Genomic DNA, 23,242 nt, shown 5'->3' on the forward strand with positions numbered 1-23,242 from the left:
GCCGAGCCGCTCCTCCGCGAAAGCCCGGGGATTCGCCTTGCCGGAGTTCGAAAGGATGGCGACCACGTTCCCGCGCGTTGGCGCCATGTCGTCGCTTTTGGTTTTTTCTGCCAGGCTGCGCTCGCTAGAACCTTCGAGGATCAGGACGTATCCGCGGCGTTCTGAGCCGACGCGTACCGCCGGGGCGGTGAGACGAGGTCGTATGGACGCGCGCGCGAGGCGGAGTGGCTCGCCGATACGACGGCTCGAGTCGCACCGAGCGGCGGCTCTGACGTCTCAAATGTGGAGAGAACATTCATCATCGGGACGTCTTTTGGAACGACGGTCAGTCCCAGCTTTTGTCAGTCCCTTTTTGGAACTTTCCTTTTTGGAACCTTGGAAAGGTCGCCCCAGCAGATCGTCTTGCCGCGACTCCACGCAGCAGGCTGAGACTGAGTCAGCAAGCGGCACCCTGTCCTTCACTTCGGCCGGGGCGAGCGCCCCGCGGGAGAGTAAGAGGCCGAGGCACGATCCGAGCACCGCCGCCATGGTGAGTCACGCGCGAGGCGGTTACCCGCGATGCCCGCTCGCACCCGCCGGCGTTCCACCCGCCGGCGTGCCACCCGCGCGCGCGCCGCGACCCCGCCTCGTGACGATCACGGAGCCTTAGGGTAAAAAAGAAAACCGACGCGTCTGACCGATCGCCTCCCCTCCTTTCCGCTCGCAGGGACTCACGGCGTCGAGCCTGAACCTGACACAGTACGATGTCGAGGAGGTGCAGGAGCACTGCGGCGGCAAGTTCAACAGCCGCGAGATCCAGTGCCTTTACAAGCGCTTCCGAACGCTGGACAAGCGGCACAAGGGGTACATCAGCGAGGACGAGCTGATGTCCATACCCGAGCTCGCCATCTCGCCCTTGGCGCCGCGGGTCACGCAGGTGTTCCAGAACCTGAACTTCAAGGACTTCTGCAGGGTGCTCGCGGCGATGAGCGATAGGGCGACAAGGGAGGACAAGCTGGACTTCATGTTCAGGGTGAGCGCCGATCTCCTGGTTTATTTTTGGCCATCGCCGTCGCCGCGTCGTCTTCATCCCGCCCGACACTGACTCTCCGTGCGCCCGACTCCCAATCCCTCGACCGACGCAGGTGTACGACGTGGACAGGGACGGATACATCTCGTTCTCCGACCTGGAGACGATCGTGAAGCACCTGGTGGGCTCGTCTCTGAACGAGGAACAGGTTGGCGAGCTCATCACCCGCGCCATGGGAGAGCTCGCGGAGCTGCGGAAAAAAACCGGAGTTGGGAGGGGCGGCGACGACGGGCGGTCCTCGCCTTCGTTGGGCGGCGGGATCACGTTCGACGAGTTCAGGGTGATCATGAAGGGGAACACCAAGCTGCCCACGGTCAAGGTGCCCGTCGGCTTCGACTGAGAGACCCCCCGGGGTGGCAGTAGCGCGCGTGTCGACACCGCGATGATAGACTAATCTATTCTTTCCAAGAGTTGAAAACCTCGTCCTCGGTTGCGACCCCATCTCCACCGATCAGTGTCGCGAGCCCGGACCGCGGCGGAGACGCGATGCCGCCTAAGAAGAAGCGAGGTTTACCCCCCGGCGCGCTGCACCACGTGGAGCGGAAGCATTTCAAGGTCCTGTTCTGCGGCAAGGAGTTCCCCGCGGGAGCCGAGGAGACCCGCAAGGCGCTCGAGAAGCACGATGCGGTGGGCAACTGCGAGTTTCGTTTCGTCGCGTGCGCGCGCGAGCAGGTGGCGACGGAGATCGTCGACGCGGACGTGGCGGTGCCCCTGATGACCAAGATCGACGAGACCCTTCTGGCGAAGGCGCCGATCCTGAAGCTGGTGCTGCAGTTCGGCGTCGGCTTGGAGGGCGTCGACGAGGAGGCGTGCACCAAGCGGGGCATCCTCCTGGCCCGGATCCCGTCGGAGAAGACGGGCAACGCGGACAGCACCGCGGAGATGGCGGTGTTTCTCCTCCTCGCCGGGCTTCGCAGGGTGAACCAGCTGGCGAAATCGCTGACGGATCGCAGGCTGGGCGAGCCCGTCACGGTTCAGCTCAAAGGCAAGACGGTGACCATCGTGGGGTGGGGACACATCGGCAAGGAGGTGGCCAGGCGCCTGCGCGCGTTCGGGTGCAAACTTCAGGCGGTGCGCAAGTCGGAGTGGCCCAAGGAGGAGTGGGACTTTCTCCTCTACGACGAGGGAGTCAGGCCGCTGGACGACGTCAAGTGGATCAAAAACTCCGACGCCGTCGTCCTGTGCTGCAACCAGACCAAGGAGAACATGGGCATGATAAACGACGAGTTCATCGGACACATGAAACCGGGCGCCGTGCTGGTGAACATCGCCAGGGGCGGTTTGTTCAACAGGGAACACGTCCTCGCGGCGCTCGACGACGGACGGCTGGGGTACCTGGCGTCCGACGTGGCGTGGCAGGAACCGGTGGACCCGAGCGACCCGCTGGTGGCGCACGAACGAGCGTACTTTACACCGCACGTGGGGGGGGTCACGGACACGTCCTACGCGACGATGGGCGCCATAGTCGCCAAAGCGTGCGCGTCGCTGCAGGCGGACCCGTGGATGGGGGAGAGCTGCGTCGTGGGCATCAGCCCCGAGCTCAGGTACATGGTGGACGAGATCATGATCGTCAACGCGAACCTGCCGGCGTTTCCGGGAATCACCGGGCCGTGCGTCGACTTCGAACAGTGTCGGAAACGGTGCAGGTGTTGACGCGCATCCGCCGTCCGTCGATGATTCGTCGATGATTTGGTTATAAGTGTTATAAGTGTTACGCATTCAAAGCCTATCGTACTCGGAGCAACTCGCGTCTAACAGTTACATCTCCGCATCCTTGGACGACCGGATCATCGCCTGCGCGGACGCCGGCATCAGTCCCCCCCGCTTGCCCATCTTGAACCCCTGCCCGCCCGCCGTGGTGTCGACGCCCGCCGTCGCGTTTTTGATCCTCCCCTTGATCTTGGCACCCTTCTTCTGAAACTTGTGCTCCGCGCGCTTGGGCTTCGCGGGCGCCGTGGATTTGCCGATGCCGCCGAGCTCGTTCATCATCTCCTCCAGGAGCTGCGCGGCGAGGGGATCGTCCGGGGCGGCGTCCACGTCATCGTCCACGTCATCGTCCTCGAGATCGTCCTCGAGATCGTCCACGTCGTCGCGTCCAGAAGGAAAACCCCCGTCGTTGAAGACGCCGTCGTCGCCCACGAGCCGATGATTCGCCCTCTCGCCTGCGTCCATGATGGCCACCTTGATGGCGTCGCCCAGCACCCCCATCTCGCCCGTGTACCCGTCGGGCCCCACGCAGTGCAGCAGCTTTCCGTTGATGAAGTCTTTTAAGATGGCGCGACCCGCGCGTTGCTCATCCGGTCGGCCCTGCTGCACCGTGAGCCTCCTCGCCGCGCAGTACGCTCGGAGGAGCTCTCCCGCGGTGGCGTTCCGTGACTGGTCCTCGTGCAGGGCGGGAAGGGGGAGCTTGAAGTGGTACGTCGCTTCCAGAAGCCGTCTGGAGATTCTGGAAGCGACGATACCGACCGGTTCGCGGACGTCGGTGAGCCTGTCGATGGGCAGCACGCCGTTGCACACCAGCTCGGCTCTGGAAGCCGTGAAGGACGGAAACACAAGTCCGGGGCAGTCCGCGAGGAGGAGCCCCGTGCCGAGCTCCAACGTCTGGAAGTGTTTCGTCTTACCGGGCGTCGCGGACACCCCAGTCTTCTTCGCGGCGACGAGCGCGTTCACCGTGGACGACTTGCCGACGTTCGGGTAGCCCACCATTCCTACGCACACGCGGCCGTCGCGGCGCCTGAGCCTCGCGCCTTCGCCCGCCGCCTCCTCCGCCCTGCGCTCCAACACCTCGAGGAGCTGTTCGCGGGATAGGATGTCCTCCCTGGCGCGCGGTCTGCGGCGCAGCGCGACGGGTTCGAGCTCCTCCTCTTCGGATCCCATCGAGTCGGAGTCGGAACCCGAATCGTATTCGTCGTCAGAGTTGTTGTCGCCTTCGTCGTCGCGAGACAACCCTCGCAGGTCGTCCGGCAGGTCCCCGAACGCCGCCGCCCTCTCCGCCTCCTCCGCGGCCCTTCGTTTCTTCATCCTCGCCGCCTCCGCGTCCACCGCCTCCGTCGCGGTCTTTGCGGACCACCACAGGTAGCCGATTGATCTCTCGTCGAAGTAATCGCACCACGCGCGGCGAAGGTCCGGCGAGAGCAAGTCCGCCTTGTTGAGGAGCAGCAGCGTTCGCTTGGCGGCGTCGATCTCGGTGACGTACGTTTCGAGGTCGGGGCACCGGTAGAACAGCGGGTCCCTCGCGTCCACCACCTGCACCACGATGTCGGACCTCTCGCACACGCGCCACAGCTGTCGCCAAATCTCGAGGTTCTTCTCGAAGGGCGTGAGCGTCAGGCGCTCGTCCTCCTCGACCGCGGCGAGCGCGCGGCGCCACTCGAGGAAGGCGGCCTTCTCGTTGCGGTCCAGCTGGTCGACGGACATGTCCTTGGTCCACGGCGGGCGCCTGGGAACCTTGAGCGAGTCGGAGTGCAGGGCCTCCGCGTCGGCTCGAGCCTCGGCCTGCGCGGCGGCGTCCGCCGCGGCGTGCGCATCCTCGGCGACGCGATTGGCGACGCCGGACGCGTTGCCGCCGCCGGGCATGGACAGCACCCTGGCCTTGGACCGTTCGGTGGTGAAATCCCTGTTGGCGAGATCGGCGAGGGCGAAGAACTCGTCCATGTCGTTGCGCTCCATGACGGACGTGAGGTTCGGGCGCCCGCCGCGGCCGCCGCCTCCGTCGGGGTTCGCGTCGGTGGTGTGCCGCCCCGCGTCGCCGGTGCCGTAGTTGATGTAGCCCGTCTGCGCGACGTGCCCGACGTGAGCGCCGTGCCTCTGCGCGCGCTTGGCCAGAGAGCCGCCGAGGCCCTTGCCCTTCAGCCCCTTCCCCGCGTTGCGTGCCCCGCCCATGTCCCGATACGCGCGCGAGTGAGGCGGCGGTGGCGCCCTGGAATGTGACAAGTGCCGGCGACGCGCCTGGCGGCTTCACAAGCTCACAAGTCATGTTCTCGGTCTCGGTTAGGGTATGGCGGGCAGTCTGGGCGGGAGGGGCGCCCACTTCCCCACGCGCGGCGCTGCCACGGCATCTCCGAGCGTTAAAAAGACAGCACGCACGTCGCCTCGAGGAGCGAGCGACGCGAGACGAAGCGAAGGGAAGGACTCGAGGGACGCATCCCCGAGGTCGACAGACGCGCGCACCGCCCCAACCTCGCCGCGCGGCAAGAGAGCAAGTCATCCACTCAGCGCCACCGTCACCGAGTGAAACTCAGCGACCATGGCGACTAAAGTGCAGCGCATCATGACCCAGCCGATCGTGCGTCGACCCTTCCGGACCTCACGCCCACCCCGAAGCGCCCGCGCGCGCCTCTCGTCCCCGATGCGATCCGACGCGCGAACCCATCCAACGCCGCTGACCGAGCCTCCCCCGACCGATTCCTCCCCATCCCCACAGAACCTCATCTTCAGGTTTCTGCAGACGAAGGCGAGGATCCAGATCTGGCTCTACGAGAACACCGATACCGTCGTGGAGGGTCGCATCATCGTGAGTACACGCCCCCGGGTCTCGTATCTTCCCACGCGCCGCGAGCGAAGGGAGCCCGCCCGACGAACCGATCGATCACATTTTTAGGGTAAACGGCAGTCTCCTCGCCGTGGCTGCGGGCGTTTGGTTTTTCTTTGGTTTTTTGGATTCTCTCACCCGCGTCGCTAACCTCGGACGTCCCCGTCCCCACCTCCCAGGGTTTCGACGAGTACATGAACCTCGTGCTGGACGATGCGGAGGAGGTGAACAAGAAGAAGGGGACGCGGAAGACGGTCGGACGGATCTTACTCAAGGGTGACAACATAACGATGATGGTGAACACGTCGAAATGATTCGCCGCATATCGCCGCGCGCTTTGAAAATATCAGTAGAGTACACGTTGAGGTTTCACGACATCGGCCCGCCATCGTTACGCCTCGGCTACGCTATCGTTTGGGAGACTACTTCTACGGCAGCATGTCCACGTGCGCGTCGTCATCGTCCCCGTAGATGCCATCCGCGTTCATCGCGCCGTCTCCGTCGTCTTCGTCTGATTCGTCCCAATCGTTTGGCTCCGTCGGGTTGAACTCCTTGCGCACGTCGTACACGAACCCCTCGTCCCCCGGCAGCTTCTGCGTCTTCCGAAACCCCTCGTCCATCCTAACCTTCGCCGCGGCCAGCGCTTGGGGCGAGACGAGGTTGAGATCCACGTCCTCTCCGAACCCGTTCGCGTCGGCGGGGTCCCCGATGCCCCTCACGTGATCCACCAGTCGTCGCACCAGTCGCGTGACCTGCGAGAGCCGCACCTTGCGTCTGTCCAGCCTGCGCGGGAACGTGTCGATGACTCCCGTCGCCAACGTATCGACGTCCATGCCTTCCGGGACGTCGATTCCAACCTGCGCGGGGAGGCGGGGCGTGGTGGCGTCGGCGGGGGAAAGGGGGAAAGAGACGGCACTTTTGGCCGACGAAGAAGGCTCGGCGAGTCGGGGACCGGGGACGCACCGAGCGGACCCTGGTTTTGACCCCGTCGGAGTACTCGAGGAGGAACCTTGGCGGGTTGAACTTGACGGCGAACCGCCTGGGCTGGAACGGCGCCTCCATCTCGCACCCCGGGCGCCCGCGCGTTGTGGCGTCTGATTGAAATGCCGACGCGTCAGAAATCATTCCCAGTCCCGAAGCCGAAGACTCGAGCGTTTTCGGTGCAGCCGAGACAGGGAACCTCACTCTCGCGAGCGCGGGCGGCACGGCACACGGACCGGAGTCGAGCGCGCGATCGCGATCGGACGTGAGGGGACGGCGCCGGACACGCACGCGATGCCGGAAGACGCCGTTAAGCTCACGCCGACGGTGCTGTGGGCGCAGCGCAAAGATCGGCTGCTGATCACCATCGACCTCCCGAATCCCGAGCATCCCCGCGTTAACCTCGAGGAAGAAGGGCGTCTCACGTTCAGCGCCACCGCGGGTAAGGACGGCGAGGAGCGCAGGGAGTATGAGGTCGTGCTCGAGTTCCTCCACCCGGTCAACGCGAAGGACAGCAAGATCAGCGTGGGCAACAGGCAGGTGTTCGTGGTGGTGATGAAGACGGAGGAGGTGAGCGGGCGCGAAAACCGATCCCCCCCCGCGCGAGCGCCCCGTGTTACCGACCCGACCCCACGGTTTACACCCCGCCCCGCGATCCCCGCGATGGAATCGACGTTCCCTGGGCGCGTCTCCATCGCGATACGCGCGCGTCGAAGCGCGTCCCCCCGGGGCCGAACCCGTCGACCCATCGGCTCCTCCGAGGAAAAAAGACGCGACGTCCCGTCCTTTCCTTTTCCCCGCCGCAACCGACCTCGCGCCCGCGACGCACCACGCGACTCACCAGCTAAACCCACCCGCCCACCCCGAATCCGTCCACGCGCAGTTCTCCGGCGAGCACTGGCCGCGGCTGCTCAGGGCCAAGGGCAAGGTGCCGCACGTCAAGACCGACTTTAACAAGTGGGTCGACGAGGACGAGGAGGAGGAGAGCGATCGAGACGCCGCGTTCGACCTGGCGCAGCTCCGGGAGCTGAGCACGTACGAGCACAGCACGTACGAGAAGGACTTCTACGGCGAGGAGGAGGACAGCGACGAGGACGACGACATGCCGGACCTGGAGAGGATATGATCTACGGGCCGCGTTGGACAGACGGAGGGGGACGCGAAGAAAGGGGAAGAAGGGGCCACTTCACTTGGAACCGAGGTGGTACCCCGGGTTCGTTGCATTTAATGCTGGAAGATAGTGGTATGCTTTTCCATGCTTCGCCTGTTTGACGTGAAAGGAAACGTCCAGCAGGCGAAGCATCGAAGGATCAAATGCGACGAGCCCGGGGAGGTCCGCCGGGCGCGGAGCGGGGGGCGGCGGCGGCGGATCGAGGGCGAAGCGTCCCTCGCGGCGGCGGCGGTTAAGAACGCGGTGTATTCGTCTGCATCGAATTCGTTTGCTTTCAAGTCCAGCGCCGGACAAGTTCAAGTGCAATTTGGATGTGTCGATGTGCATCCAAATTTTTCTCAATCATTGTACTTGTCCGGCGTTGGACGGGAAGCGTCACCGCGTTCTTGGCCGCCGCCGTCGAAGCGAGCGGGGTTCGTCGCATTTGAAACGGTGCACCGTCCATTTGAGATGTGATGAATGGAATTGTCTCGGCGTGACGCCCTGCGCGTTACCCCTCAAATGGGATCTGGAATTAAGCCCTTTCAAATGCGACGAGCTCCGCCGCGTCCGCCGGCGCTGCGAACTCAGACGTACACGGGTGGATCTCGAGCTTAGCTAACTTTTGGCCGGTTTCAAACCTCCCCTTTTCATCGACTTTTGACCCCACACCGATCGACTCGCTTGAAACTGTCCCACCTTTCGAGTTGAAACTGCCCGTTTTCCAAGAAAATTCCCACAGCAAAAAGCGCTCCCCCGTTTGCCCCCGCAGCATTCATTCATTTGAACACGCACGGACGAATGCGCAACCTTCCCGCGCGCGCCCTCCTCTGGGTTCTCCTGCTCTTCGCCCTCGCCGGCGTCGTCCGCGCTCAGGGCCGCGAGCGGTACGGCTACGGCTCCGGGCGCCAGCTGCGAACCGCCCAACCCGACGCCGAACCCGACGCGGACGCCGACGAAATCGCGGGTGAGCTCTCTGGGGCGGGGTCCGGCTCCGGCTCCGACGGGGCCGCGGCCGACGCCGACGCCGGGACGGCGGTGGAACCGGTCCCGGACACGTCCGAGGAGGACGACGCCACCCCAACGCCCACCGACGCCACCCCGGAGGCGACGTCCACCGGCGCCGTCGACGTCGCCGCCCCGGCCGAGGACGACCCCGCCGAGCGCGATTCGTCATCAACGGAAACGGAAACCTCCACCGCGGCTGCGACAACCGCCGATTCGACATCATCCGATGCGTCTGCCGCGACCCCCTCGGCGACCCCCTCGGCGTCGTCCGGCCGCGACCCCACGTTCGTCAAGAAGAAGACCCAGCGCGTGCTCTACGCCAGGCCGAACCAGCACCCCGGTCCGTGCACCTTCTGCAGGTCCGCGGCGCACAGGCTGCAAACCGCGCTCGCCGCCGCGCACCGTCACCACCACCAAAATAACCAAACACACGTCGAGGCGGCGAGGGTGACCAAGACGAAGGTTCCCGACGAGACGTACGCCGCGTTCATGCACGGCGTCTGCGAGGACACCGAATACTGGGCGCACTACAAGTCGTTCGCGCTGGAGACGGGCGGGGTGGTGCTCGCGGGCGCGGGATTGGAGTGGTCGCCCACGGATCACGATCACAAGACGGCGACTGGCGATGCGCACGTCGACGATCTGCGCAAGGCGTGCAACGACCTGAGCGACGCCGCGGCGGAGGATGGCCTGTACGAGACGTGGTGGAAGGGCGCTGGCGCGTTCACGGGACGGAAGTGGTTCTTCCAGGATGCGTACTGCTTCGGGCCTGGGCAGGCGTGCGACGCCAAGGCTCTCAACGACGAGTTGTGAAAGTAGTCTCTCCTTGAAATAACATTGCGTGGTGCACCCGCGACTAATTCAAACGTCGAAGCGCCGGCGTGGAGGGGTGGATGGGGCGCGCGGCCCTCGCGACGGCGGCGGGGACGCGCGCGCGGTGCCTCTCGCTCATCGCGGCGTGCGTCGCGGCGAGGCTGTGCGTCGCGGGCGCGAGCGGCGAGGCCGGGTCGGCGTCGTCGTCGTCGTCGTCGTCGCCCGGTCCTCCCCCTTCCCCGACGGACGCCGCGGTCGGGGACGGAGACGGGCCGGTGCTGCGCACGGTGGCGTCGTTGGGCATCCTGGCGTTCGCGTTCGCCGTCATTTGCGGGTGCTGGACGCGGCGTCGCGGCGACAGCGACGAGATGGAGCGGCGCAGGGCGGAGCGGGAGCGGCACCTCGACGGCGCGCTTGGCGAGCACCTGCACCTGGGCCAGCGGGACGCGCGTCGCCTGGCGCGGCGGGAGCTCGAGAGGGCGGAGCTCGAGCGGGCGGAGGCGGCGGCGGCGGCGGCCGGGAGGGGGACGGGGCGCGGGGGAAGCCTGGAGATGTCCGAGATCGGGGGCGCGGATGCGTCGGCGTCCCCGACGCAGGTCAGGGTCGTGGACATGCCGTCGGAAGATGAGAATGAGAGGAGCCCGAGGGCGGGGGAAATCGCCGCGGTCGTCGAGGTTGACGAGGACGACCGAGCGCCGCTGTTCGGGTCGACGAAGCGGCGGCAGAAGAGCATGTAGTCGCGCGCGCCCCGTGGACGGCTGAGACGCGAGTAGCCCTAGAATCGCTCGGTGAATGCGCACGTAGACACGTAGAGACGGGGGCCGGGTCGGGGGGTCCCAACCAAAAAGTAGCAGCAGCGCGAGTCAGTCTTTCGCCCGGGACGCGATTTTCGCGGCACTCATCACTGTGCGTCGCCGCGGGGGATCACGCGCGGCGTCGATGGGCGGACGCGCGGACGAGGACGATTTTGGCAACGCGCCGGAGCCGGTCGCGCCCGCGGAGTACATCCGCGCGCTCGCCGCCTACCAGGCGAGGCGCGGGGGGAATCTCGGCGCATCTCTCGGGGGGAACAGGCGTCACCGCCACGCCGGGGGGTTGACCAGCGCGTTTCGGGGGTTGCGAGTCCGCGGCGAATCGCCCTCCGACGATGAATCCGGCTCGGAGAGCGACGGCGAGGACGACCGCGGGATGCGGGTCATGGGACGCGCCACGATGAAGGCGCGGTCGAGCGCGCTCCTCGAGGTCAAAGGCGGGTATCGGATGGGGAGGAACGACGAAAACGCGATGGGGCGAGCCAAGGCGAGAGGAGGCGCGACGCGACGCCGCCCGCCACCCCTCGCGTCGCGCTCGGGCAACGTCGTCGCCGCCCACTCGCCCATCATGTGACCCTCGTAAGGCTTATCGATCGTATCGTACAACTTACTCCTCGCATTCACGAATCGCGCATCGCTAAAGGAGCTCAATCACCGCGCCCTCGACGCGGCTTCGTTGTATTTATCCTTTGCCTTGTCCGCCGCTTCCTTCATCCCGCTCGCGGCTTTCGCGCTGAGATCCTTGGCGCGGTCCATCATCCCACTCACGCTCGAGCTCATGCCGACGCCGCCCATCTTGAACATGGAGGTGTTCATGCCCTTGAACATGGACGAGTTCATGGCGCCGAGGCCGCCGCCGCCGCCGCCGCTCCCGGTGCGTCGGTGTTGCGCCGCCGACGAAGATGCCGAGGAGGAAGCCGGTTGACCCGTCGCGAGCGCGTGCGCCGCCGCCGCCGCAGCGGCGGCGGCGGGAGGGACGACGGGTTTGGCCGTCGCCTTCGGCTGCGCCAGCGCGGCGGCGCCGAACGCGCGAACCGCGGTCGCCTCCGCCTCCTTCTTCGCCATCCCCTTCAGCTCGCACACCTTCTTAAACTCCGCCCCCGAGCCCGTCGGGACGAGCGCCCTGAACGTCTCCGCGAGTCCCTCCTGCGGGGATAAGATCACCTTCACCAGGGACTCCACCTTTTGCATCTCCCGCCCCACCATCCGCGCGTACGACGCGGGGACGACGCGCGGTTTCTCATCCTTCCCGAGCGCCCCCGCTTTCGGCAGCTCGCACAAAATAGTCTTGAGCGCGTGCACGTCCAGCAGGAGCTGCTGCGCGCCGTGGTCGCTGAACTTCTTACACCGGAACACCGCCGCGTACACGCCGGGCGCGATGCTCCCGGCGAGCTTCTCGCAGAAGAAGAGGAAGTAGTCGTCACGAACCGTCTGTCGCACGGGCGGCACAGCCGTGGCGAACGTCGCCTGCGCGTGCGCGACGTACTCGGAGGAATCGCCGGTGCTCTCCACCCTCGACCAATCCGTCTTGGCCACGTGTGCGCCAACCTCCGTCCGCGTCTCCACCCCGCTCACCAAGGTACCGAGCGCGTGCGTCACGAGCGCGTGGAACGTTTCGCTCAGGGATGCGTCGGAATCGATTCGCGATTTGAGGTGTTCGTCGGCGAGCATCCGCCGGACGGAGTCGCCCAGGGGCGTCACCGTGCCGGCGCACCAATCCGCGGTGTTGACCACGAGGCACAAACACCGGTACTCCGCGATAAGCTTCGCCGGGTCCTTCTGTTTCAAGTCCGTGCGCAGGAGCTGCCCGGCGGCGTCGCATCTCTTGCGAAGTTTGTCGGCGTAGGCGCCGAGCACCTTGACGAAGACGACGTGCAGCGCGCATAACGGTTTTCCCCTCGTCAGGTTGGAGCACCGCCGCAGCACCTTCTTGACGTTGAGGAAGAGCGTCGCGGCGCTCGGCAGCGTCTGGCCCTCGGTCGCCCCACCGCGTAGGGCGTCCGTGCGACTCTTCGCCGTCTGTTGCTTGCGAAGCAGAGCCTTCATGGGATCCGCGGAATCGTCCTCGGGCTCCGGCCCTCCCCACGTCTCCTCGGCGATGAGCTCGTCGATAAACTCCATCAGCTGCTTCTCCTCCATGTCCACGTACGCGCCCATGTGATCGTCGAACGACCCGGATATCACCCCGCGGAACGACGTCCTCGCCAACGCCGCCGCGGCGCTGTCCATCGGCAGCGCGCGCCCGCCGCGCTGCTCCGCGACTTCCCGTTCCCTCACCGCTCGCTCGTGCCGCGCTCGAATCTGCGCGGCGGACGCGGCGTCCTCGTCCTCGTCGAATCCGTCGGCACCCCCGTCGGCACCCCCGTCGGCACCCCCCACGACGGCGTCGTCGATGCCGAAGTACTCGTCCATCTCGCGCTCGAACTCGATCGTCCGGTGCAGCGCCTGCAGCGTGGCCTGGACCTCGTGCGGCCCCGAGGTGTCGAGCATCTCCAGCACGTGCGTTCGAGTGAGCTTGCCCATGGACATGCACAGCAGCTGGGGTACCCTCCACCGCGCCGGGAACACCCGCCACATGGCCTCCTTGGACTTGAGGTTCCGCTTGATCCACGCGTACCGCCGCTCGACGTTCTCCAGCGTGAGTTTGTTGACGAGCTCGTCGAAGCACGAGTTGTAGTTCATCAGTTCCTTGTTCGTGAGGTTGCCGACGAGCTCTTCGCGGACGGACGCGTCGAGGGCGTCGACGACGAGGCACGCGTCGGCGAGCCTCGCCGCCGCCGCGGGGTCCTGCTCCATCGTCGTGGGCATCCACGTGCTGTGGAAATCCTCGAACACCATGCCTCGCAAAGTCTGCTTCACCGCAGTGTTCCGCTTTTGCAAATCTGCGATCTTCGGGATGTCTCCGTAGGATGCGAAGTGCGTGAGGAGCTCTTCGACCGCCTCGAGGAGGTTGGCGCTGTCCCTGTACTGCCGTCGCATGCTGAGCGTCTCCAGCTGCTCCACCGCGGTGACCAGCATGCTGAGCCTCCGCAGCGCGGTGATGGTCGACGTGAGGTGCTTCTTCGCGAAGTCGAGCTTCTTGATGTCCCTGCAGATCTCCTGCACCATGTGCTCGCTCTGCGCGGCTTTGCTCTTGATCTCCTGGATCCTCCCGCTGAGCTCGACGATGGCCTGCTTGGCCTGGTCCAGGTCCGCCTTCGCGCGCGCCCCCCCCGTGCTCTGCGATCGCACCGCGGCGAGGATCTCGTCGTCCACCTTTCGAACCCTAAGCCGGAGACGCTCGATGAGCGGGTCCACCTGCGCCAGGCTCGCCTCGTCGGGGAAGAGCCGATTGATGAAGTCGACCGCGCTGAAGTCGGGGGAGGAGAAGGCGTCGCGCGGGGGCGGCGTAGACGCCGACCCCGCGGCGGGCCCGGGTGAGGCCGCGGGCGTCGCTGATCCGTCCTCCATCTCCGCGCGCGGCCCGGTCTGAGGAAGGACGAGGGCGGGCGGCAATTCGAGAATTCGTTCGGGGTGCCGATGCCCACTTCTGAACGCCGAGGCGCGAGGTGATGACTGATGACCCGTGTGACTGTTTGACGTTTGATTTCCCCGTCGGTGCGTTTCACCGTGGCGTGACTCTCACTCGCTCCCCCATTCTCCCTCTCACTCGGGGAGCGCCACCGCGGACGCCGCGAGCACGTCCGCGCGCCCCTCCCCCTCCCCTTCCCCCTCCCCCTCGTCTCCGTCCCCGTCGTCCTCGTCGTCCGAGACGGTCAGATCGACGTGTCTACCGTCCCTGACAGCCTCGTCTCGTCGCAATCGCTCCGCCTGCGTGAACGTCACGTCCACAACCCCCAACACCTCATCCTGCGTCGCCGGAGGTTGGGACTCCATCGGCGTCGCCAGCTGTGCCGTCGGGGATGCCGAAGGGGGTGCCGTCGTGCGAGTCGTCTCCTTTGGAGGTCCCGGCGGATCCGACGCGATGCGTTGGAAAAACTCCCCGAGCGTCCCGACGCTCTCGCGAGAATCGCGGAACCGCTGGACCAAATTTCGCATCCACTTGCTGACCATGGCCTTGTTCCGGTCAGCCTCCTCGGACATGCAGAACCTGGCGTCCACCAGGAATATGCTCGCGTAGTCGTGCTGGTGCCGGATGCACCGACCCAACGCCTGGTTATACGCCCGGAACGCCTGGTGCGAGTACCAGTCGCCTCCGGGCATCAGTCCGGATTCGCGAGCGTACCGGCTGTTGTTGTACTCTCGCTTGAGCCGAACCTTCACGTCCCCGACGCTGGGAAACGGAATCCCGACGCAGAACACCGCCCTGGCGAAGTCATCCTTGAAGTCCAAACCCTCGCTCACCTTTCCGCGGTACACCGCGAGCATCAACGCGCCTTTACCGTCTTTAGCGTCGATCGCCCCGCGAAATTCGTCCAGCGTCGACGCGAACGTTTGCGCCCCGGGCTCCTCCGCCAACACCGTCCCGACGAGTCCCTCGAGCTCCGCCAACGCGCCGCTGCGCTCCCAATCCTCCATTATCCGTCGGATCAGCGCGTACTTGGGCAAAAACACGAGCGATCCGGTTCCCCGGGGCACCGCCTTGAGGTACTTGAGCAGCAGCTGCGCGAGCTGCGCCGGCATCCGGGGGTTATCTTGCGTCTTGGCGGTGAAGTCGCCGAGGGCGTCGAGGGCCTCGACGTGGATCTGTCTCCTCGGCACGACGTGCGGAGCCTCAACCTTGACCGGGAACTTAACGCCGAGTTCGCCCTCCAGGCTTGCTATTGGGGAGAGGGTGCCGCTGGTGACGATGACGCACATAGCCTCATCCGACACGGGTCCGAAAGCCACCGAAGGACGGAGGCACCACATCGCCACCCCCGCGCCTTGCCCCCGATTGTTCGAATCCGACCCCCCGTGTCCGAACCTGCGACCGGCCGAGTACGAATCCGTCGTCCCCGGGTTGTCCAGGTCCGGCACCGCGTACAGCACGTAGTCCCGCGGGTTCGTAAGCAGCGACCGCACGGCTCTCGCGGTGCCGTAGCACTTCCCGAGGGAAGATTCGCCAAAACTCTTGCCGGTGTCGCTGATCTTCTGTCGCAGCGGGCTGGAGTAGCCGGCGACGGCGATGGCGTTGTCGACGACAATCAGCGCGTGTCGCCGCACGGACTCGACGTTGGCGCCGGTGCCGGCGAGCGCGGGGCAAAGCGCGTGGAGCAGCGCCCGCTCGCCTTCCTCGCCCTTCCACAGCCGCTCGTCGGGCCCGGGGACCACGGGGCCGGACATTTTGCTCGCGAACCCGCCGACGCCGCCACGTGGAGCAGGGTCGTTCTTCGCCTGATCCAGCTGCCTGTTGAGCCAGCCGTGCATGAGCGACATGAACTGCAGCGCGGATTGCGCCTCGCCGTAAAAGTTGACGACGGATTCGAGCTCGTTGACGCCATCCTTCAAATCCTTCAGCGAAGCCTCGAAGGAGGCACCCTCGCGGCACACGTCCTCGACGTTGTGACCCTCGTCGATGATCACCGCCGCGTTTCCCAGCTCGATCCCGAGCGCGTTGCGGATCCCCGGGTCGAATATGTAGTTGTACGGGCAGAGCACGAGCTCGGCGTCGGCGAGCAGATCCTTCATGGCGAAAAATTTACACGACCTGTGCGCATCCGCCGCCTCGGCCATGTCCTCCATGTCCCATATACCCGCGTGCCTCAGCTCCGTCAGGAGCTTCCCTTTCTTGTTGTAGTAGCCGCAGGCGGTTTCCAGAGGGCGCGACGCCTTGTTCTTCGTGAGGTCGGCGCACTCGTCGTCGGACTTCTTAATCGGGCAGTACTGCGCTCGGCTGCCGAGGATGGTGTACTTGGGCCGGTACGGCGTTCGCTTGAGCTCTCTGACGAGCTGATGCAGCTGGGAGTGCGTCCGACTGCAGAGGTATATCCTGGGGACGGACAGCAGGCCCTGCTCCTCGTCGTCGGGTGAAGGTATCGGGACGTCCGCATCCGCGGCTCCGGCCCCGGCCTCGACCTTCACCCCTCCTCTACCTCCTCCTCCGCCCCTAAACCTGAACTCCTCCAGGAGGTCCGGTTTCTCGTCCTTCACCACGTGCACGCTCACGCCCGGCGCCACCGCCTCCCCGTCCGACCCGCCGTCCCCGTCCCCGTCCCCGTCCCCCTCCTTCGCGTCGAAATACTTCGACGTCGTAACGGTCGTAACGGTCGACGTCGTCGTCCCAGCCGCTTCCACCGAAAAAGGGCGGGGGACGACGACGCCATCCTCGGTCACGTCGTGCGTCGTCGTAACGGTCGTAACGGTCGCCTCCCTCGTCCCATGCGCGGCCGCCGGTCCGTCCCGTCGCAGCTGCCTGGCCCGATGCTTAGCCGCCCTGATGGCGGCGTTTCGAGCGACGATCTTCTCGTTCTCCGCCGCTACTCGCGAGCGCTCCGCCTCCTGCCACGCCAGCGCGCTGCACAGCAGACTGAGCGACTTGCCCGTTCCGGTCGGGGACTCTATCAGCGCGTTCTGCCTCGTGCGAAGCGCGGCGATCACCTTGGACATCGTGATCTTCTGGGGGACGTGCGGGGTGAGGCCGCGGGGGAAGTGCACGGTGACGCCGCCCATCGGGAAGCCCGCGACTCGCGCCGGTTCGGGTTGCGCTCGGAGGATCGTCCCCGCCGGTACGCCCACCCCGAAGGCGTCGCGCGTGCGCTTGCCCGGCGCCATCTCCCACCCACCGCCGTCCTCGTGGTCGTAGTGGAGGTCGTGCGCGGCGCCCGAGGCGCGGCGGGAGGTGTTCGCGCGTCTCGCCGGCGCCTCCCGGAGGACGTTCGTAGAAGTGCCCTCGTCAAATCCGGTGGGGCGCTCGTAGAAGTCGATCATCGGTCGGAGGTTGTCGGCGTCCGGGCCGCTCATGACGAGCCTGCCGCCGAACTCGCCCCACGTCGCTCGGGCCTCGGTGCTCGTGGGTCTGGTGGACGCCGAGGGGTCGAACCATCTCGGCTCGGTCGTTGGGGCGTCGTCCTCGCGATCGTTCACCGCCCCTGAGGTGGGCACCGGCATCGTCGCCGCGGGAACCGGCAGATCTGCGTCGTCCGCGGATCCACCCGCGCGTTCGGCCGCGTCCATGACCTCGGCCGGGTAGGCGAACATCGGCATGGGTTGACCCCCGTCGCTCGAGCGGCGGCGCGTCACGAACCCGGGCGCGGGGGGAGACGCCACGTACTTCTCCGCGGCGGCCCGAGTGGCGAAGCTCTTGTGCAGCGCGCCATCGTATCCCTTGACCTGCGCCTCGGCCTCGTCCCAGGCTTCGTACACGCCGGTGACGCGGCCGACCTTGACGCCGTAGAACTTCTTCTTGTTCTTGGCCATCGCGCGGGTCGACCCGGACGCGCGACACGCCGCCGATGCCCTCCTGTTCGACAGGACGCCGCGCGGGGCGAGTGTGGTTTGTTTGAAGTTGCTCGAGGGTGCCAACATTTTGACCGTGCCAAGCGCCAGTCGTGCCCTCAGGCAAGTCAGGAAAAAAGTGAGATCGACGTGCGTATTCATGAAACTACTTTGCAAGCAAGACAGGACATAACATACTCTTCATCGCACCCTTCATCTTCATTCGTCGCCTTTGGGTGTCACGATCGTGTGACCCCCGACGCTCAGGGGCAGCACCGTTCGTTAACCCCTACCTCGCCGCAGGTACCGGGGCACTTCCATTCCGGGGGATTGCCAGTCTGGGTGCAGCCGCTATTGCCCGCGGGCTTTTGAGTGCACTGGTTGTTTCCGCCGCCGCCGCCGCCTGGTGGATTTCCGCCGCCGCCGCCTGGTGGATTTCCGCCGCCGCCGCCGCCGCCTGGTGGATTTCCGCCGCCGCCGCCGCCGCCTGGTGGTGGGTTTCCGCCGCCGCTCGAGCCCGCGTTGTCGAGCTGGAACTGGCTGATGTCGAGCTCGAAAACTCGCGTGGTTGTGGCCCACGTGGTCGGCGCCGCGGTGTTGCTGGGTGTGTACTTCCACGAGCCGGTGACCGCCGCGCGTCCGTACGGTGCGTACGACGCGACGTACGCGGGTTCCACGAGGCAGTTGACGGTGCGGCACGGGTTCTGGCTGTTCTGGGTGTTGCTGCAACCCTGCGGCTTGTCGTTTTGCATCGTGTCGCACTCGTTTTCCATGAACACGTAGCCAACCTTTTCCTCGCCGTCGCCGTCGCCGATTTTGAGTTCGGGACCCGCGGTGAACATGGCTTTGTCCGTCCACCACTGCGTGTTGGCGCCGAAGCAGGTGGAATCTCCCGAGGTCTGGCCGCCGTCGTGGCGGGCGACGAATTTGTACATGGAACTGTTGTAGGCGACCCAGTCCCATTTGCCGGTCTCGGACTTGAAAGCGTGCCGCGGGTTGGACTCGTGGCACTGGATCTCGAAGCGGGTGTAGCAGTTTTCCGTCGGCGTCGTGTACGCGATATTGTCCTGGCCCCCGGAACCCGGCGTCGTGACCTTGTTCTCGATGTTGGCGTCGGGAACTGCAAACTTGAGATCCGCGTAAACCTTGCCGCCGGACTTGGTGAACTGCATCTGCGTCTTGGTGTTGATCTGCCAGCGCCACTTCTTGGCGCCGTCGTCCGAGATCATCTCCACGCGCTGCATCTTGTTCGCGCCGTCGCCGCCGGCGATGATGTCGTAGTCGAACACCATGCGGCTGAGAATTCCGCCCTCGAGAGGATCGCAGGTGGTCTTGCGCTGGCAGGTGCGGAAGTCGTGGCACCACGCGGGGTGCGCCATGATGACGTAGACGCTGAGCGCGGCGAGGAGCTGGAGCACGAAGATGACGATCTTCGCGCCGCGCTTCTGGATCGTCTTCTTCTTCTCGCTGATCGCCTTCAACGTCGCCGGGGAGGGCCAGTAGTTGTCGCAGTAGAGATCCTTGATACCGCCCGCGGAGCTGACGAGCGGCCAGAGGAACGCGGCGACCCTGACGGCGAGGGCGTAGTCGGTGATGGACTCATCGGCCCGGGGAAGGTCCGTCGTGATCTCCGGCTCGAAGAACGGCTCGAGGATCGCGGTGAAACCGATGATACCGAAGCCGATGTCGAAGAACACGCTAGCCGCTTCGCTCAGGGTGTACTGGTCCATGAAGACGAGCACACCACGCGTGACCACCATGAGGGTCATCCACGCCCCCTGAAAGATGGGCGTGAGGATGTTGGTGTTCGTCGGGGTGTAGAACGAGTACAACTGGAGCGCGAAGCCGAACAGGTTGTTAGCCGTGTTGTAATACAGCCAAGCGGACCTCGGGTGGAACCTGTGCACGAAATCCTTGCGGTCCTGCCACTTGGCCAGGTCCGGCATCGTCGTCTCCCGCGGGTGTTTCGCGTAGTTGGGCGTGCGCATGAGGTAGAACGTCAGGCAGAACCAGACGAGCGCGCACACGCCGATGCAAGCCACCACCGCGGTTCCGCCCCTCTCGCGGCGGTCGGCGTACACTGCTTGAGCATCGCACGCGTCCAGAAAGGCGTCGCGCTGGATGAACGCCTCCGACGCCCCCTGCTGCGAGGAGGGATGCGCGGTCTTGTAACCGCGGTAGTTGGCGAGGCTGCCGTCGTGGTCCATCGTCGGAAGGCACTCTCTGACCTTGGCGGTGTTTTTGCGGCACGCGTCGAACCGCTTGAGCTGCTCGATCCACTTCTCCGTCTGGCCGTCCCCGGTGCCGCAGACGCTGCAACCCTGGGGGCAGACGTTGGGGTCGGCCGGGTTGAGGGTGGAGGGATCGATGGCGGTGCCCACGGCCGCGCCGTTGGCGCCCTGGGCGCACTGCGTCTGAGCGCACCAGTTCTCCTTGAGGTTCCAGCAGTGCTCGTAGTTGTGGTAGCGATCCTGCGAGTCGCCGCAGGAGCCGCCGACCACGACGGTCAGCTGCTGGGCGAAGTAGCCCAACATGCCGACGCAAAACGCGAACATGGCGATGGAGATTATGACGAGACCGATGCGCGTCTTGCGTCCGGCGGCGATCACCTCCTCGTCGCTGACGATTACCACCTCGACGGGCTTGCCCTCCTCCTCGTCGCCCTTCTTCTTGTCGTCGAAGAGCATGTCCTCCGCCTTCTCGCGCATCACCGAGAACATCTTGGGCGTGTTTGTGGGATGTACCTGGTTCGTGATTTTCGGCAAGGGCAGTTTCGCGGGCTCGCGTGCGGTGCCGCTTCCCCGGCTTGGTAGAGTGGCGGCGCGCGGGTCAACGGACGTCAACTCAGAATCCTAACGGTGTTAACATTAGTTTCTTAAAGTTTCTTTCGCCAACTCATCACATCTCTCAGATTTTTATTGGAAGTAACACTATGAGTACGAAGGTAGCAGGCAGGCAGGATGACACGATAACATAGAGCACGCACAGGCGGGAAAGCGAAGTTTTGGGTCGGATGGCTCATCACGCGGCGTTCTCCGCGGGAGCGCTCCTCTTCAGTCCAGCCTCGATGGCGTCCTTGCGCTTCAGCAACTCGAGGTGCACGGTGTGGACGATGCCGAACATTCCGCCGAGGGTGGCGGCGATACCACCGACCGCCGCGAGGTAAGCCATGACCGGCGAGGGATACGACGTGGTCACCTTGGTGTAGAGCGGGAACGGATTGAACTTGACGCCCTTGGCGTTGACGACTTCTTCGCTGTTGACGATCGAAGTTTTGATGTCAGATGCGTCCTTCATATCTGACCAGCAGAGGTTTGAGGAGTCCACCGTGCCAACGATGTCCACCGGGGTGATTCCCCACTCGTAGATGACCGTGCGGCCGGATTTGGTGGCCTTGTCCGGGTGCGAGGAGTCCCACTGCATCTGTGGGTCGTGGCGCTCGACGAGGGACAGGAGCGTGATGCCGCGGTACACGCGGATCTTCTTCTGCTTGATCTTCTGGCTGTCCTCGTCGAGGTAATCAGTCACGAGCGACACGCCGAAGTTGCAGTGACCTTGGCACTTTGGTTTAGGGTTTTGATTCGAAGCCATGCTGTCGTCCCTCCACGCGACGGTGAGGGCGTCGGTGGGGTCGGAGAGCGCGAACGCGCAGACTCCGTCGTCCGCGTCCATGACCTTGCCGCAGTCAACCTTGCCGGAGCATTTTGCCTCCGTCGGCGGAGTCTCGAGGAGGCTCCGCGCAGCCTGGCGCCAAGGGTACTCATCCGCGAGCAGCTTGCGTCCGTTCACTGGTGGGTTGGGGCCCGGATTCGGATTCTGGTTGTTGCCGCCCGCCGGGGGGGTGGGGCCCGCCGGGGGGGTGGACGACGTGTCGCAAAAGTCAGTGTCAGGGGCAGCTTGATTTATCTTTCCGCTCTGGCACATGGTCGCCCCTCCCTGCGGGAGCCTGAAGTAGCATCCGTTCGGGTTGGTGCACTCCAAGGCGAGCTCCTTGACCTGGTTCCCGTACTGGAGCGTCTCGGCCGTGGTCACCTTGTACAGCGGCGGCGCACTCTCCCCGAAGCCGTAGTAGAACTGGACGAAGTAGAGGGCTGAGTAAGCCGCGACGCACATCGGGAGGACCACGACGGAGAGGAAGGCGCCGAGTTTGGTCTGTTCGCTCGCGTCCGTGACGGCTCCGGCGAAGCCGTCTCGTTTGGGATCGAACGCATTTAGTTTGCCGAGGAGCTTGCCGACGACGCCCATGGCGGCGCTTGTGGTGGGGGGGGCGATCCGCGTTAACGGTATCACCCTACACGTTCGCAGATTTTATTCCCCCGTGAATGCTCGGACCGAATTTCGTTCGGGCTGAACGCCAATTTTCCTTTTGGCAAATTCCCCTTTTTTTCATACTAAAAGCTCTGTGACGGAACCCAAATTTCCCGAAACTTCGGGTTTTGACACGTCCGCCTCACTGCGAGGAGAGGTTCTTGGCACGACGGCCCCTGCTCCATTTTTTTTTCCCGCTCGAAGTTGACATCGGTCCGCGACTCGCGCCTCCCTTTCGGCCACTGGGAAGGGACGCGCGACGAGCGACGACGACGATGAGGCTCACGGCGCGTGCGTGTCTCTTGCTGGCGGTGCTGTGCGCCCAGATCCGCGCGATCGACGCGTTCGGACCGCGCCCGCGACCCCGACTGTACGCCAAGGTGCGCGTCCGTCGAACTCCCTCCCCTTCGCGGCGCCTCGATCTCTCTTTCCCAGCAGCTGTTGTTCGCGATCGCCCTGAAGCTCGATCGACTGACCCTTCGTCCCGTTCCTTCTCCCGACCGACAGCCGCACCTTCCACCGCATCTCATCGCCGCCGAACGCGCGCTCAAGGAGCTCGCACCGGGAGGACCGGCCGCCGCGGGGCTGCTCAGCGACGGGATATGGCAGGCGCCCGGCGCGGATCCCGTCGCGAAGCCGTCGCTTGACGGCACCCGGGCCGGGGCAGAGGCACCGCCCGACGACGGATCGTGCGACGCGTCGTCCGGCGAGGTGGGATCGTGCGACGCCCCGTCCGGCGAGAACGCGACGCCGTCCCCGGAGATGACTCGCGCCGACGAAAAGCAGACCAACCTCAAGAAGTACGAGGAGTACTTCCTGCGGTACCAGCTCACCGATCGCATGGTCAAGTCCGCGGCCAAGCCGGATGAAAACTTTCGCGATCGCAAGTTCGTCTGGGACGGCGCCGACCACCCCACGAGCACCGGCATCTCCGAGCGCCGCCCCGCCTCCGACGCCGACGCCGACGAGACGCAGTCCGTCGAGAGCTACCAGGCGGAGATCGACTCGGACGGCGGCGGTTCATCTTCCGACCAGGTGGCCAAGAAGTCCGACGGCACATCTGCCGAGGCTGTGGACGCGTACGCCGCGGCGGAGGCTTCGATGCTCGCCGAGGTGGACGGTGACGGTTCATCTTCCGACGGGCGTTCGACCTCGATCGTCCCGTCGTCCCCGATCGAGGAGGAGATCAACGGGGCAGACGACGCCGCGAAGGA

At 65.4% G+C, this 23,242-nt stretch overlaps 12 protein-coding genes across 12 annotated transcripts; 6 read left to right on the forward strand and 6 right to left on the reverse strand.

Annotated features, from left to right (window-relative positions):
- The first annotated feature begins 470 nt into the window (after positions 1-470).
- MICPUN_95786 (predicted protein) lies at positions 471-1,509 on the forward strand. The gene is made up of 3 exons (XM_002505540.1): positions 471-529; positions 707-1,012; positions 1,125-1,509. The coding sequence occupies exons 1-3, from the start codon at positions 527-529 to the stop codon at positions 1,407-1,409; spliced, it is 594 nt and encodes a 197-aa protein (XP_002505586.1). The 5' UTR covers positions 471-526; the 3' UTR covers positions 1,410-1,509.
- Positions 1,510-1,539: 30 nt separating this feature from the next.
- Positions 1,540-2,797, forward strand: MICPUN_109401 (predicted protein). Its single transcript, XM_002505541.1, has one exon. It carries the CDS (start codon positions 1,556-1,558, stop codon positions 2,720-2,722), a length of 1,167 nt encoding a protein of 388 aa, XP_002505587.1. The 5' UTR covers positions 1,540-1,555; the 3' UTR covers positions 2,723-2,797.
- Positions 2,798-3,283: 486 nt separating this feature from the next.
- On the reverse strand, positions 3,284-4,555 carry MICPUN_66874 (predicted protein; the record flags this gene model as incomplete). The annotated part of the gene is made up of 2 exons (XM_002505771.1): positions 3,284-3,887; positions 4,047-4,555. Coding segments are annotated over 2 exons (1,113 nt in total), but the record flags the coding sequence as incomplete, so codon positions are not given.
- Positions 4,556-5,108: 553 nt separating this feature from the next.
- Positions 5,109-5,971, forward strand: MICPUN_63767 (predicted protein). The gene is made up of 3 exons (XM_002505542.1): positions 5,109-5,354; positions 5,493-5,582; positions 5,780-5,971. Exons 1-3 carry the CDS (start codon positions 5,316-5,318, stop codon positions 5,912-5,914), a joined length of 264 nt encoding a protein of 87 aa, XP_002505588.1. The 5' UTR covers positions 5,109-5,315; the 3' UTR covers positions 5,915-5,971.
- A 57-nt stretch (positions 5,972-6,028) lies between these two features.
- MICPUN_63768 (predicted protein) lies at positions 6,029-6,662 on the reverse strand (the record flags this gene model as incomplete). The annotated part of the gene is made up of 2 exons (XM_002505772.1): positions 6,029-6,457; positions 6,564-6,662. The coding sequence occupies 2 exons, from the start codon at positions 6,660-6,662 to the stop codon at positions 6,029-6,031; spliced, it is 528 nt and encodes a 175-aa protein (XP_002505818.1).
- A 213-nt stretch (positions 6,663-6,875) lies between these two features.
- MICPUN_103905 (predicted protein) lies at positions 6,876-7,707 on the forward strand (the record flags this gene model as incomplete). The annotated part of the gene is made up of 2 exons (XM_002505543.1): positions 6,876-7,151; positions 7,465-7,707. 2 exons carry the CDS (start codon positions 6,876-6,878, stop codon positions 7,705-7,707), a joined length of 519 nt encoding a protein of 172 aa, XP_002505589.1.
- An 822-nt stretch (positions 7,708-8,529) lies between these two features.
- MICPUN_109402 (predicted protein) lies at positions 8,530-9,590 on the forward strand. Its single transcript, XM_002505544.1, has one exon. It carries the CDS (start codon positions 8,533-8,535, stop codon positions 9,550-9,552), a length of 1,020 nt encoding a protein of 339 aa, XP_002505590.1. The 5' UTR covers positions 8,530-8,532; the 3' UTR covers positions 9,553-9,590.
- Positions 9,591-9,595: 5 nt separating this feature from the next.
- Positions 9,596-10,285, reverse strand: MICPUN_54727 (predicted protein; the record flags this gene model as incomplete). The annotated part of the gene is made up of 1 exon (XM_002505773.1): positions 9,596-10,285. One exon carries the CDS (start codon positions 10,283-10,285, stop codon positions 9,596-9,598), a length of 690 nt encoding a protein of 229 aa, XP_002505819.1.
- A 206-nt stretch (positions 10,286-10,491) lies between these two features.
- MICPUN_63772 (predicted protein) lies at positions 10,492-10,938 on the forward strand (the record flags this gene model as incomplete). Its single annotated transcript, XM_002505545.1, has 1 exon — positions 10,492-10,938. One exon carries the CDS (start codon positions 10,492-10,494, stop codon positions 10,936-10,938), a length of 447 nt encoding a protein of 148 aa, XP_002505591.1.
- A 7-nt stretch (positions 10,939-10,945) lies between these two features.
- On the reverse strand, positions 10,946-13,814 carry MICPUN_63773 (predicted protein; the record flags this gene model as incomplete). Its single annotated transcript, XM_002505774.1, has 1 exon — positions 10,946-13,814. The coding sequence occupies one exon, from the start codon at positions 13,812-13,814 to the stop codon at positions 11,016-11,018; it is 2,799 nt and encodes a 932-aa protein (XP_002505820.1). The 3' UTR covers positions 10,946-11,015.
- Positions 13,815-17,856: 4,042 nt separating this feature from the next.
- MICPUN_63775 (predicted protein) lies at positions 17,857-20,440 on the reverse strand (the record flags this gene model as incomplete). The annotated part of the gene is made up of 1 exon (XM_002505775.1): positions 17,857-20,440. One exon carries the CDS (start codon positions 20,438-20,440, stop codon positions 17,984-17,986), a length of 2,457 nt encoding a protein of 818 aa, XP_002505821.1. The 3' UTR covers positions 17,857-17,983.
- Positions 20,441-20,616: 176 nt separating this feature from the next.
- On the reverse strand, positions 20,617-22,093 carry MICPUN_109403 (predicted protein). The gene has a single exon (XM_002505776.1). It carries the CDS (start codon positions 21,963-21,965, stop codon positions 20,742-20,744), a length of 1,224 nt encoding a protein of 407 aa, XP_002505822.1. The 5' UTR covers positions 21,966-22,093; the 3' UTR covers positions 20,617-20,741.
- Between the last annotated feature and the right edge of the window lie 1,149 nt (positions 22,094-23,242).

The sequence above is a fragment of the Micromonas commoda genome, chromosome 13 (assembly GCF_000090985.2).
Source record: "Micromonas commoda chromosome 13, complete sequence".
NCBI lineage: Eukaryota > Viridiplantae > Chlorophyta > Mamiellophyceae > Mamiellales > Mamiellaceae > Micromonas > Micromonas commoda.